The sequence below is a fragment of the Arachis duranensis genome, chromosome 4, assembly GCF_000817695.3.
Source record: "Arachis duranensis cultivar V14167 chromosome 4, aradu.V14167.gnm2.J7QH, whole genome shotgun sequence".
NCBI lineage: Eukaryota > Viridiplantae > Streptophyta > Magnoliopsida > Fabales > Fabaceae > Arachis > Arachis duranensis.
Window position 1 is genome coordinate 117,710,443 of NC_029775.3, and position 13,502 is coordinate 117,723,944.

Sequence of the window (13,502 nt, forward strand, 5' to 3'; positions counted from 1 at the left end):
GAGTAGAAAAGTCCAATATGACAGCCAAAGGAATAAAAAAACAATTTTATAATCATCATGACCAAAAAAATATACACAATCATTAGAGATAAAGGTAAAGATAAAGGACAACACCCAATTCTCCAAACCTTTCAATCTAATATGAGGATTATTGAGCAAGTGAATTGAGGTGGTTTTCTGACAATTCATACAGACTACAGAGGACAAAGAACAGGAATAGAAAGTTTTCTATACTCAATTTTGAAACCTGCACACCTTATTTGGAATTTGGAACCTAAAGGCTTGGTCTCTTATTAGGTAGTCTGTGCTCTCTTCTCTCTTAACTCTTGAGTCTTCACCAAAACACAGCACAAATAATGGGTTTGTTTTGTTTGTGGTGTAATCCAAGGCCAAGGGAAACAAAACAACCTTCAACCACCCTACAAGAACTTTGTCATCAATTTTCTTTTGCTGAGATACAATCAGCAACATGTAACTTCAATGAGTCTTTGGTAATTGCACAAGGTGGAATTAGCAATGTTTACAAAGGTTTTATAAAGAAAAGTTCTACCCAAGTTGCCATCAAACGCTGCAACAAGGAATCTATTAATAGTCTCTTAGAGTTTAAGCATGAGGCTGTTTTGCTTTGTCAGCTTCACCATCCTAATCTGATTCCTCTAGTTGGATTTTGCATCGAAAGGAATGAGCTCATTCTTGTGTATGAGTACATGTCCAATGGCTCCCTTTATGATCACATTCATGGTAGAAACTTTAATCCACTTTCATGGAAGAGGAGGCTTCAAATTTGCATTGGGGTGGCGCGTTCACTGCACCATCTTCAAACTGGAGCCAAATATGTTATCATTCACCGCAATGTTAAGACAAGTAACATTCTTTTGGATAGTAGTATGGAGCCTAAAGTTTCTGGTTTAACATTATCCAAAAGGGGACCTCTTAGTATCTCTAAGACATTGACAAGGGTGGAGTCCAGGGTGATGGGAACATGGGGATATGCTGATCCAGAATATATGGCAACTGGTTTTTTGACTGAAAAATCAGATACATATTCATTTGGAGTAGTTTTGTTAGAAGTTTTGAGTGCAAAGCTGGCACGAGACATTCACAAGGAACACTTGGAAAACTGCAATCAATCACTCAAGTCATATGCAGAGGAAATTGTTGATCCTTTTCTTAAGTCAAAGATTGCTCCAGATTGTTGGAAAACATTTCTTGACATCACTGAGAGATGTTTGCTCAAAGAGGGAAGGGAGAGGCCAGACATGGGGGAAGTGGAACTCCAACTTGAACATGCACTAAAATCTCAAGAGGAAGCTGATGCCAAGATTTGATAACTAAAGTTTTCTGATGATAGAATATGATCTAATAATAACTAGGATGCATTTCATGTTGGGTTTCAAATGTACTGATATGTAATTTGATTGTAATTTGTAATTCAATTCATACTAGGTTTATAAATCCATAAAATTTCTAAGGTTCAAAAAGTTATTCCATTCCACAAGCAAGCCAAATACATAGAAGATACTCGATTAGTCAATCACTAATGACTCGTGTGTTGCAAAAGTCAAAAAGGGAAGGAAGAAATTTCTCTTCTCTTTCTGGGGAGCTCTAACGAAATTAAAGTTGATAGTTGTAGGAGGTCGAATAAATATGTTGGATGAAGTTGCATTTAATGCAACACGATAACTATTTAGGGGATATTGGTATGAACGCAATGAATATTTACTTATAGGTTGTTATAGCTGAAGCAGAATCACAAAGTCAACTAATGTGGCTTTCGTTTGACTTTGTAGTCATACAAAGACAAAGACTTGCGTTTTAAGCTACCAAGCATATCATGCATTCATATGTTAGTCCAAGACCAATATTCAATCTTGTTCCAAAACACAGCACAAAAAATGGGTGTTCTTTCAGTTTTGTCTTGTTTCATTAAACCATCTTCTGATTCTAATCCAACACTCATGTCAGCAAAACCACCTTCATCCATTGTAAATGAACTTTGCCATCAGTTTTCTCTTGCAGAGATACAAGCAGCAATAGCAAGAAATCCCAACGAGTTTTCGAAACTAGGACAACCCCGTGGATTAAAGAATGTTTTCAAAGGTTATCTGCAGAATAGTAATATCCCAATTGCCATCAAGAGGTGCAGCATTGGATCATTTTCACAGCAGCTGTTCTCAGAGTTCAAGAATGAGATTGTCTTGCTTTGTCAGCTGCACCATCCTAATCTCATGCCTCTAACCGGATTCTGTATCGAAAAAAATGAGTTGATTATCGTGTATGAATACATGTCTAATGGCTCCCTTTTTGATCATCTTCATCATATAAACCATGATCCACTTTCATGGAAGAGGAGGCTTCAAATTTGCATAGGTGTGGCTCGTGGACTTCACTATCTTCACACTGGAGCCAAGCATGTTATCATCCACCACCACATTAAGACAAGTAACATTCTTTTGGATGATAACTGGGAGCCTAAAGTTTCAGGTTTGTCACTGTCCAAAAGGGTTCCTCTTAGTATCTCAAAGTCATTGATTAGAGTGGAGTCAGATGTAAAAGGAACATTTGGATATCTTGATCCAGAATATGTAAGAACCGGAGTGCTTACTGAAAGATCAGATGTATTTTCATTCTGTGTAGTTTTGTTAGAGGTTGTGAGTACAAGAACAATACAAAAGGAACGTTTGTATAACCAGATTCATTCAATGAAATCATATGCAGAGGAAATTGTTGATCCATTTCTCAAGTCAAAGATTGATCCAGATTGTTGGAGAACTTTTGTTGACATCACTGAGAGATGTTTGGCTGAAGATGGAAGGGAGAGGCCAGACATGGGGGAAGTGGAGTTGGAGCTTGAACATGCACTGCAATTGCAAGAGGAAGCTGATGCCAAGATTATTGGTTCAGAAAATTTTTATACTAAAAACAGAATATGAAAAAAAAAAAAAAAAGCTAATATTATTTCAATAACTTTGTGGAAAATTAAGTTGATCCCTTCAAAGTCAAATAAGGAGGCTTCTGATTATGATTTGACAAAAGACGTGTGAACTACCTCATTAGTACAAGAAGATCAAGACTTGGTGTTTCTATGCCATAACTCCTCAATCTCCATCAAAACACAACACAGATGGGTTTTCCCTTCTTTTCAGGCTTGTCTTGTTTCGGTGACTCAAGTCAAAGGGTGACAAATCCATCTTCTTCTGATCCCACACTCATCTCAACAGAACCACCTTCATCTATCATAACTGAACTCTGCCATCAGTTTACACTTGCAGAGATACAATCAGTAACAAGAAACTTCGAAAAGTCTTTGGGAGAAAGCAGGTTTGGTATTGTTCACAGAGGCTATGTAGGAAATACTTATAAACCGGTTGCAGTCAAGCAGTATAAGAAGGACTCAGGTTTTGGTTTCTTGGAGTTCAAGAATGAGGTTGTCTTGCTTTCGCAGCTGCACCACCCCAACCTCATCTCTTTGGTTGGGTTTTGCGTCGAAAGAAATGAGTTAATTCTTGTAAATGAGTTGCTTCCTAAGGGTAATCTTTATCATCATCTTCATGGTCGAAACATTCATCCACTTCCATGGAAGAGGAGGCTACAGATTTGCATAGGCGTGGCGCGTGGACTTCATTATCTTCACACTGGAGCCAAGTATACTATCATTCACCGCGACATTAAGACAAATAACATTCTTTTGGATGATAACTGGGAGCCTAAAATTTCAGGTTTAACACTGTCCAAAAGAGTATCTCTTAAGAGCTCAAAGTCATTGAAAAGGACTGAGTCAGATATAAAAGGAACATATGGATATAAAGATCCAGAATATGAAAGAACTGGAGTGCTGACTGAAAAATCAGATGTATATTCTTTTGGGGTAGTTCTGTTAGAAGTTGTAAGTGCAAAGCCGCCGCGGGAGATTTACAGGGAATACTTGGAAGACTGCAATCAGTCTCTCGAGTCATATGCAGAGAAAAATGTTGATCGATTTCTTAAGTCAAAGATTGAACCAGATTGTTGGAAAATATTTGTTGACATCACTGAGAGATGCTTGCTTGCAGAGGGGAGGGAGAGGCCAGACATGGGGGAAGTGGAGGTGGAGCTTCAACATGCACTGCAATTTCAGGAGGAAGCTGATAGAATATGATTTGCTTAGTGGGGTTTATTTGATGTATGCATACTTGTAGTTTTGGATGTAGTGAGACTGTTTTTATCTGAATTTTGATTGTCATTTAATCAATTCATGGTGGGTGTTGAACCTTTCTCAGTTCTTCTATTTCCAGAACCTGTTTCTCTTTGATCCATGTTGAAAGGAAATATAAACAAGGATGCACACAAAGCAGAAGCAAATTTGCCTGAAACATACATATCAGTGCAGACTTTCTGCCACAAGTTTTGTAATACATTCCAGAAGCAAGCCACAACACATGGAACCAATAGTTAAAAAAAATTTATTAATCTATACAACAGTTCATCAATCATAGGATACAGATAGAATACAACAAATTTTGGTTTAAAACTTCAATTTCGGAAGCAAAGGAGCAAAGGATGACCCTCTTTCATCACTTTACTGCAAATAGAATACAAAAAATTGTAAGCAGAAATGATCACGAAGATAACGTAATAGCGAATAACTCCAACTTTTCTTTTGAATTAATTTAGTTAAGGAAAAGCTAAAAGAAAAGATATTTTGAGAGTGACAATCTTACATTGTATTTATTCGTTTAGAGTTCAGGCTTATAAGCTCAGTTCAAAAATACAATGGATGGCACATGCTGAACCTTATGGTAGTCCTCTCCATCAGTGGCAAGCCTAGTCTTGAATGATTTAGGCATCCACCTGATCTCTATCTCCCGGAGACCAGAAACAAATTTCAGTCCATCAGGAACAGTCTTTAACTTGTTACAGTCAGATATGCCTAATCGATAAAGATTTGGCATGGCTTGATTCTCCACTGTCCACTCCTCTAAATTAGGCAAGCCACGAAGTACTAAAGATTTCAGTTGAGGAAAACCATTTTGTGAGCATGCCATTTTCTTTCCAATGAACATTTCCCACCCATTCAGGAACTTGAGGTTAGGAAGCTTCTCCAGTGTTACCATTGGATCTTCCATAAGTCTAGAACCCCACAGAGTTAACTTTGCAAGGTGTGGAGGAAATAGGCTTGCTTCCGGCAGCCTCTCGACACGTCCTTCTATCTTCAGTTTCCGGAGGGAAGGACATCCTAGCACCAACTTTTCAAGATTAACTGCCTTATCTGGGAACGACAGCATATCAGTCCTCAAGGACAATGATTCAAGGCATTCCAATCTTTCATTCGGGGGATTGAAAATCTCACAGAACTGCTCAAAGTACCTTGGATCATTTAGTACCAATTTTCTAAGTTTTTTCAACTTTAACAGATCTTTTACATTGCATTTGCTAGCAGGAAAATTGACTAATGTCTGTAAGTTGGTCAGATGTTCCAGCTGCAGTTGGTTATCATCATTGCCACACCAGCTGGGAAGATATAAATGTCTCAACCTCTTCAACTTCGATATAACATTTGGAATTTCTACAGTTGAATCCCAGCTCACTTTGCTGACAGTTTGCAAATTCAGGGTCTGCAAATTCTCCAAATTTCCCAACGAAGACGGCAGTATCTGTATGCGAGTTCTTTTTAGGCTCAGAAACTTCAGCCATATCAAGTTTCCCACTTCTTTAGGCAAGGACTGTCCCTTTTGCCCCTTAATACCTTCAAGGTCTAAAACTCTGAGAAATTTGAACTTAGCAAACAGAACTTTGATTATAGGCCAATCATTCAATCTACATTTCTTTTCATGAAAGTAGAGAAGAGATCTGAGGCGATAATTCACTAGCTCATCATGTGGAATCAACTGATCAACTTGCTGATCCAAGAACACTGCAAGTCTTCGAACTCCACCAGTTTTTCTTGCATCAGAAAGACTAGATGAAGAAGCAGAATTAGTGGTACTATTTTGTTGCACTCCACCAATGATGTAGAGAAATTGTTCCTTGGTGGCCTTTGACAAACACAAATCACGCATTAAATCATGTAGCCGACAGGTTTTAATTGTCCCTGTAGACCCCATCTGACCAACTTGAACCATGCAACGACTGATTAAGTTACCAAGGTAGCGTTCGGCGACATCCTCCATCGTCTCACCCCTTTCATTCTCATACTGAGATGAGACAACACCTTCTGCTACCCACAACTGAATTAGCTTGTTTGTGTGTATCTCAGAGTCTTCAGGGAATTGGCTTAAGTAGAGAAAACATGGTTTCAGGTGATAAGGTAAGTCATTGTAACTTAAATCCAACACCTCAGCTAATCTTGATTGCCTTTCAAGTTCCTCTCCTTTTATCAGGTAGGAAAATATATATTTATGTATTGTTTCCCACTCGCTGACTGTGTCTTTCGTCGCCAAGAGCCCTCCAAGCACAATGATTGCCAAAGGCAGACCAGCACATTTCAAAACCATTTCCTTGCCTAATCTCTTGAAGTCATTGTAAACTGTGAACTCTGCAAAAGTCATACTCTTACACTCAATAAACATGAGGATGCTACTTAAAACATGCATACTTGATACTTCTACTTAAAAAGGTACATGTAAAGTTCCTACACATGCCATCTTTCAACATAAAAGGTATGCAGAACCTGCAGTGCTGAAGCATAAAATAGTTCATTGTTATGACATATTCTCAAAAGTAAAACGGGCCATACCCTTTGATACATCTAATTATGATAAAAAAAAAAAAACAATGGTCTAATGTCAACAATTGAACAAAATAAATTCAGAAATTCTGCATAAGTTTAGTGGCAAGTGCAGATTAAGTCCTAAGTCCTGATAAAGCATGTGAGGAGTAATGAAACAAGCAAAATGGACAAGAGTAAGAGGATAAATATTATCCTATTAGGTACCTGGATCGTCGTTTCGTGGAAAAGCTTTCTTTTGAAACAATGCCCAACTTGCTTCTTCATTCAGGCACTTTGGCTCATGAAGCAAGCCTTTACTATCTACATGCAGAGCAATGCCTTTATTGCGCGATGTGAAAACTATCTTACTCCTTGTGTTTTCTAAAGGAAAGGCATGCTTCATTTTGTCCCAATCCCCGTTGCTCCATATGTCATCAAGGATGATCAAACATTTCTTATCTTGCTGAACTTTGTACAGCTTCTTTGCTAATTCCTCATCCCTCAATTTCATGATCTCATCCCTCTCCTCTTTGGTAGGAGAAGTAAGCTTAATCAAAATTCCCTCCCAAACTTCTCTTTTCTTGCATTGCTGAGATATATAGATCCATGCAAAACCATCAAAGTGGCGCCTAATGGCATTATGATAGTAAACTTTTTTGGCAAGTGTTGTTTTACCAAGACCACCCATCCCACAAATGAAAACTGTTCTAGAATGCTGATCTTGATTCAACAACCATTCAACCACCTGTGCTATGTCCTCCTCCAAGCCAACAATGAACTCTTCAACTATATGAGAATAAGACCATCTTAGTTCCTTTTGATTCTCAAACTCGATGTGCAATTTTTCTCTGTCTCTTTCCTCTAAACCATAAGTTTGCAGGCTTCTTGTGAGGTCAGATATTTTAGAGTTAATGGACATAATCTCAGACCCAACCTTGTGAAGATAGGTGCCTTTGTAGAGAGGATTCTTTGTTCCAACATTGATTGCATAATTCTCAATCACATCCTCGGCATCATAAGCTAGTCTTCTGATCTCTAATATCCGATCCTGGATTCTCTCATCTTGATCTTGCCTTCTCTCAGCATCTTTTAGGAAGCATTGCATCCTCCTCAGTTCAGTCTGCAATTTTTCGACATTGCTTTTCACACCACGCAACAAGTTGGCCTCTTCAACAAGTAGGTCGCTAAGCCTTTCAATTGCGAAGGACACAACCGCCTCAACCATTATAACAACTCTGTTTCCTTCAGTTACAGACAAATACTTCTCATTAGCCACAAATCAGACCTGAATTGGAGGCATAAAACATAAATTAGGCCTTAACTTTCTGTCAATTAGATTTTGAAGAACAAATAGTTGTGATTCAATTACACAAATTTCTGGCTACCTAGAAAACATATCCTACTTATTTACCTAACCAACATTATCGAATAAATAAATAAATAACTATGCAGATGGAAATTTTGAAACTAAGAGAGCAAAAGGAAGGCTAAAAATGAAAGGGGTTTGTGAACTAGTTATTACCAGATTTACAAAGACTTATATAGTTATATGTCTAATATGTTCATCCTATCCTATGCTTGTTCCAGGAACAACAAAAATAGTGAAATAATAAATAGAGAAGCCGATTCAGAAAGCATGATATACAGTACAAGTAGATTTAGAGATGACCTTGGTTTTGTTGAGAATATGGAGCAGTGATTGTGAAGGCAGTGGTTCACCAATCACCAATGATGGGGGTTGAGCATGTAAGTTTCCTCTTCCAAACTCTCTGAGCTGCGTGTAAGACTTGTTAGTTGACTTTGGTGCATGCTCATTGATTGCTGCTTCATTAGTCTCAGTTATAAATTATTATTATTATTATTATTATTATTATTATTATTATTATTATATTACATGCTTTTTGTTTGTATAGATTCTTATCTAGATATAAGTCTTAACAATTTATGTTTAGGAACTTCAAAATTGCTAATGAACCTGTACACTTGTTTCTCATATTGATTTATATATAATCGTATTTTGCTTTTCATCCATATTTATTTATTTTTTTATTACTATTATTATGTTGGTGATTTTGCATGTACATTTATATCTCTAAATTTTAATTAAGTAACGTAAATTTATCCACGTCAAATTACTTATTTTTATCCAATTATATTTGGAAAACAGTGTGATATATTTCTTTCTCAAATTCCGTCGCTATACTCTTTCGTACAGCAAAGTTGCAGTCGCTGTTGCAATGAAAATATCTGAACTCTTTTTACTCAATTATTGAACTTTTTTGGCTGAATTATAGAGCACTATTGAACTAAACTACTTTATTGACTCAATTATTGAACATGTACGGGAGAAAAAAGTAAGTTTAGGCATTATTAGAAGGGCTTCTCTGAGCTGGATCGGAGTAAGAGACTACAGCATCAAGGTGTGTGAAGATTTGTTTCTGCATTTAATCTTCAGGTACTTCACTCTCCTTCTATTGCATTTATCAGATTATGTTATGAGCATTTATATATAAATTTTGTAAATTAGTATCATTTTATTTATTTTAGACTTGTTTTACATACATTACTGCCAACACAGAAATTGGCCAGTATATATCTACTTTTAGCTTAATTATATTTAGACTAGTTTTACATTCTCCTGGAGCCTTTACGACCCACACATGGTGATGATGCTTTGACAACTGCATAGGTGTATGAAATTGAAATAATGGTGATATTGAAATCTTTGGGGTTTTGTGGTTGGAAGACGAATGAAAGTTCATCATCAAAGAGGGAGTATAAAACAGTAATAGAAGAGTATGCCATCAATTTTGCATGGAAGATATTAGAAAAGCAACCAACAACTTGGACAATAAACTTCTCCTTGTAGAAGACACCAATGATTTTTGGTTGTACAAAGGTTGTGTCGAGTATAACGGTACAAGTGATTATACAATTACAATAAAACGCGGGAACCCTACTAAAAAGAAAAATGAGGAGGATAGCACCCGTTCATATATGGTGAAGGAAATTGAGGTGCTATGTCAGCTTCGTCACCCAAATATAATCTCACTTATAGGCTTCTGCGACAATGAAAATGAAATCATTGCTGTGTACGAATACATGGCCAATGGATCACTTGATGATTACTTGACAAATAGGAATAACCAACCACTTTCATGGAAGAAAAGACTAGAGATCTGCATCGGAGTAGCACGTGCTCTACACTATCTTCACTCAGGAGTCAAGCGCGTTATCATTCATCGTCTTATAAATTCAAGTTATATTCTTTTGGATAACAATATGATGCCCAAACATGCATATTTTGGACATTCCTTGCAAGGACCACTCTCTACCTCCAAGCCAAAACCAATTATAGATGTTCTTCAGGGTAATTTAATTTATCTTTTATATTATTATTATTATTATTATTATTATTATTATTATTATTATTATTTGTTCATACCCTGACCCAATAGTAAAGGCCCAGGTCCAAACAAAAGGCCTAATTCCACGAATTGAGCCTCACCCGGCACCGACCTTCGTCTTACGAAGTCGGCACTCACCATGACTTGTTCTAAAGAAGTCGGGAACGAGGGTTAGCTGGCAGATAAGCACTCATTCAGATGAGTAACTACCCCTAAAATCTCTCTAACCACTTCCAGTATCCATATCTTAACCTTCCCAAGATAAAGGGACGGTTAACACCCTAAAAAAGTGGCACTATAAATACACTGACATTCCTCAGATATCTCTCTAAGTCCCAATATTCTCTAGACCTGCTCACACTCTTGCTGACTTAGGCATTGGAGTGTCTTTGCAGGTACCACCACCCATTCTTTCACATACATAACTCGGAAGCGGCTCCCAGACGTAAACCAAGTTGTAGACCACACTCTTCCAACGCTTAGGCCTCACAAACAAACCCAACCACTGTCCGGTTCTAGGTAAGCTCCGGAACATTATTATTATTATTAGTAGTAGTAGTAGTTATTATGATAAAGTATCAAATTTTTATTCCAAATGTTTTGAAGTAAGTATTAATATAATTTTTAATGTTTTTTTTTTCATTTTTTCCCTAAGAAACTATTTTAAAAGTAACTAAATATTGTCGTCACTGTTAATTCGGTAAAAAATAACTAATAGTCTAATAGAACATATAATACAAATTAAAATAACTTAGTCTTATATAATATAAAAACATAAATGAGCGGTGGTGAGTGAACAAAAAAAACATAATATCCTCAATTTTTTTGTAATTTTTTTTTAAATTCATCAGCACAAGTCATATGAAGGATAAGGTTAAATAATTTTAAAATATTTATAACACAAATAATCAAATAGAACAAAAAAAAATAAGTAGATTAATATTATATAACTAATAAAATTTATTATTTTTATTAATATTATTTAACTAATATTGTAAATTTTAATTATTAATTCTAATATTCATTAAATGTTGATTAATATTGATAAAATGTGTTGTTTTTATATCTTATATCAAAATATAAAAATATTATTTGTACACTAAAATTAACTATTAAAATCAGTCATTAATATATTTGTGCATAATACATGTGTAGTTTAATCTATTTTCAATATTTATTTGTATTCTAACATATATTTTATATTAGTAGCTGATTTTAATGTACATTAGCATGATTAATCTAAATAATTAAACTAAGAATGGTTTCTTCACTTACAGGTACACTTGGATACACCTCCCCTGAACTTTTTTCTTGTGGCATCTACACTGATAAATGTGATGTTTACTCTTTTGGTAACGTTCTACTAGATGTGATATTCGGCAGAAAGGACAAGGATTTGTTGGTCAAGAAGGTCAATATGTTTGCAAGCCTACACTTCGGAAAGAGCACGATTGAATTACGGGAACATCTTCCCCTTAGAGGCTTCTGTCTCCGGGTAAGGGAGCTCTTATGTAAGAAGATCCCTATAGAAGAGATGGTTGATCCAGATCTTAACGGAAAGATTTCACCCGAGTGTTGGGATGCAGTAACGAGTATTGCTCAAAGATGCATAGAATATGAAGCAGATGAGCGACCAACAATGGGTGAAGCAGAGTTGTTGCTTGAGCGTGCTCTCTCATTGCAGCAACAAGCTGATGATATTACAAACACCAATGCTGCTCATTACACCTTATCCTCCACCACCTATATTCATGAGCGACGATCAATTTGTATTGATGCCAATAACATAGAGGATATACTAAGCCATCAATTTTTCCGGCTGATCTTGCACTAATGACCGGAAATTTCAATGAGACAAAAATAATTGGAAAAGGTAGTTTTGGGGAATTGTACCAAGGTCGTGTCAGACTTAAAGGTCTAACAGATAATTATTACTATCTTATCGCAATCAAGAAGATGCATTGGCCATCAATTTGTTATTCTGAGATGCAATTCAAGTTCAGGGAAGAAATTGAGAAAATCTGTGTGCTTCGCCATCCAAATTTGGTGTCTCTTTTAGGATTCTGCAATGATGATGGTGATGCTGTTGCTGCGGCTGCTGCTGCTGATGATGATTATAATAATGATGATGCCAAGATACTTGTGTCCGAGTTCATACAGAATGGAAGTCTACTTTATAACCTGCATGAGAGTCATCGGAATAAGAAAGCTCTGACATGGAAGAAACGACTGCAAATATGCATTGGAGTAACACAAGGACTACACTACCTTCACACAGCATCCATTTTTCACCGTAACACAAGGACTACACTACCTTACTAACATCCTTTTGGATCGCGCTATGGTGCCTAAACTCTCTGATTTTGGGTTTCCCTGGTCAAACCCAATACATGCAGGTAATTTTTCTTTGCATTTTACATTTGGCGCCTAAATGTATTGCGTGACTATGGTTAATGCATTATTTAGGTTCTACTTGTAAGAGAAACCAAATAATTCTCACCAATTCAAGGACTTACACAGGGTGTTATGCTGCTCCTGAATGGTCTGAAGGCCATGACTTCACAGATAAGTGTGATGTTTACTCTTTTGGTATAGTTCTCCTACAAGTGGTATTCACGAGCAAGCTACCGCTTATTGAGGGGGAAAGTGATCCCATTCTCAAGGGTATGATTGCACCACAGTGCTGGGAAGTTTTCTTAGACATCACACGACGGTGTTTGAAATTTGGACCAAATGAGCGACCAACCATCAATAAAGTTATGACTCAACTTGAGCATGCTCTGGCACTACAAGAGGAAGCAGATGCCAACACTAGTGATGAATACAACTTATTATCAATAACCTTTGATGATGATGCCTTATTAGGAAGGCGCTTATGCTAGCATCATTTTTGGATATTGTATTTTGTTGGTTCAAGTATTTAGTGTTTTTATTCAAGAGTCTTATATAAACTTGTTGAATAATGAAAAAAGGCATGAATACTAGCTCACATATGACCTGTTATCTTTGTTTTGAAAATAAGTAGCTGGTATGATTGTTGAAAAAGATGTCAAACATTGAACAAACATGAGAAGTGAGATATAAGTAGGAAAGATAAAAAAAATCTGGTGACCACAAAGCATATCAGTGTTCTGAGTTTCTGTATAATATTATAGCATCAAAGTAGAAAGGTTTGAATAGTTGCTTCTGCATTCATCTCCACTGTCACAGGTACTTCACTTTTCCTCAATATTATTATTATTATTATTATTATTATTGTTATTATTATTATTCTTATTATTATTTAGACTTGTCTTACATCACTTAAAACATATAGAAAACCTACATGTGCATCAGTGCATATGAACCATGAAAAGGAGGAGATCAGCAAAATTCCTGTTCTATATAGAGATCATAGCTATATTCTA

General features: G+C 36.4%; 5 protein-coding genes across 7 annotated transcripts; 4 read left to right on the forward strand and 1 right to left on the reverse strand.

Annotated features, from left to right (window-relative positions):
- The first annotated feature begins 95 nt into the window (after positions 1 to 95).
- LOC107486248 (protein kinase STUNTED-like) lies at positions 96 to 3,007 on the forward strand. Its single transcript, XM_021141721.2, has 3 exons — positions 96 to 1,325; positions 1,791 to 2,898; positions 2,985 to 3,007. Exons 1-3 carry the CDS (start codon positions 357 to 359, stop codon positions 3,005 to 3,007), a joined length of 2,100 nt encoding a protein of 699 aa, XP_020997380.2. The 5' UTR covers positions 96 to 356.
- LOC107486603 (receptor-like protein kinase FERONIA) lies at positions 2,993 to 4,300 on the forward strand. The gene has a single exon (XM_016107159.3). It carries the CDS (start codon positions 3,125 to 3,127, stop codon positions 4,136 to 4,138), a length of 1,014 nt encoding a protein of 337 aa, XP_015962645.1. The 5' UTR covers positions 2,993 to 3,124; the 3' UTR covers positions 4,139 to 4,300.
- Positions 4,301 to 4,397: 97 nt separating this feature from the next.
- On the reverse strand, positions 4,398 to 8,496 carry LOC107486601 (putative disease resistance protein At1g50180). 3 transcript variants are annotated; one of them, XM_016107155.3, is made up of 4 exons: positions 8,358 to 8,496; positions 6,914 to 7,973; positions 4,701 to 6,514; positions 4,398 to 4,561 (listed from the first exon to the last, which is right to left on the reverse strand). In XM_016107155.3, the coding sequence occupies exons 2-3, from the start codon at positions 7,911 to 7,913 to the stop codon at positions 4,737 to 4,739; spliced, it is 2,778 nt and encodes a 925-aa protein (XP_015962641.1). In that variant the 5' UTR covers positions 7,914 to 7,973; positions 8,358 to 8,496; the 3' UTR covers positions 4,398 to 4,561; positions 4,701 to 4,736. The 3 variants fall into 3 exon arrangements, with proteins under 3 accessions (XP_015962641.1, XP_015962644.1, XP_015962642.1); XM_016107158.3 differs by having other exon boundaries at positions 6,914 to 7,923; positions 8,358 to 8,493; XM_016107156.3 differs by having other exon boundaries at positions 6,914 to 7,930; positions 8,358 to 8,487.
- On the forward strand, positions 8,420 to 11,923 carry LOC107486600 (receptor-like protein kinase THESEUS 1). Its single transcript, XM_052260723.1, has 5 exons — positions 8,420 to 8,434; positions 8,983 to 9,143; positions 9,475 to 10,058; positions 10,491 to 10,614; positions 11,463 to 11,923. The coding sequence occupies exons 1-5, from the start codon at positions 8,420 to 8,422 to the stop codon at positions 11,548 to 11,550; spliced, it is 972 nt and encodes a 323-aa protein (XP_052116683.1). The 3' UTR covers positions 11,551 to 11,923.
- Positions 11,924 to 11,928: 5 nt separating this feature from the next.
- LOC110280604 (receptor-like protein kinase ANXUR2) lies at positions 11,929 to 13,239 on the forward strand. The gene is made up of 3 exons (XM_052260724.1): positions 11,929 to 12,237; positions 12,353 to 12,491; positions 12,616 to 13,239. Exons 1-3 carry the CDS (start codon positions 11,929 to 11,931, stop codon positions 12,975 to 12,977), a joined length of 810 nt encoding a protein of 269 aa, XP_052116684.1. The 3' UTR covers positions 12,978 to 13,239.
- The last annotated feature ends 263 nt before the right edge of the window (positions 13,240 to 13,502 follow it).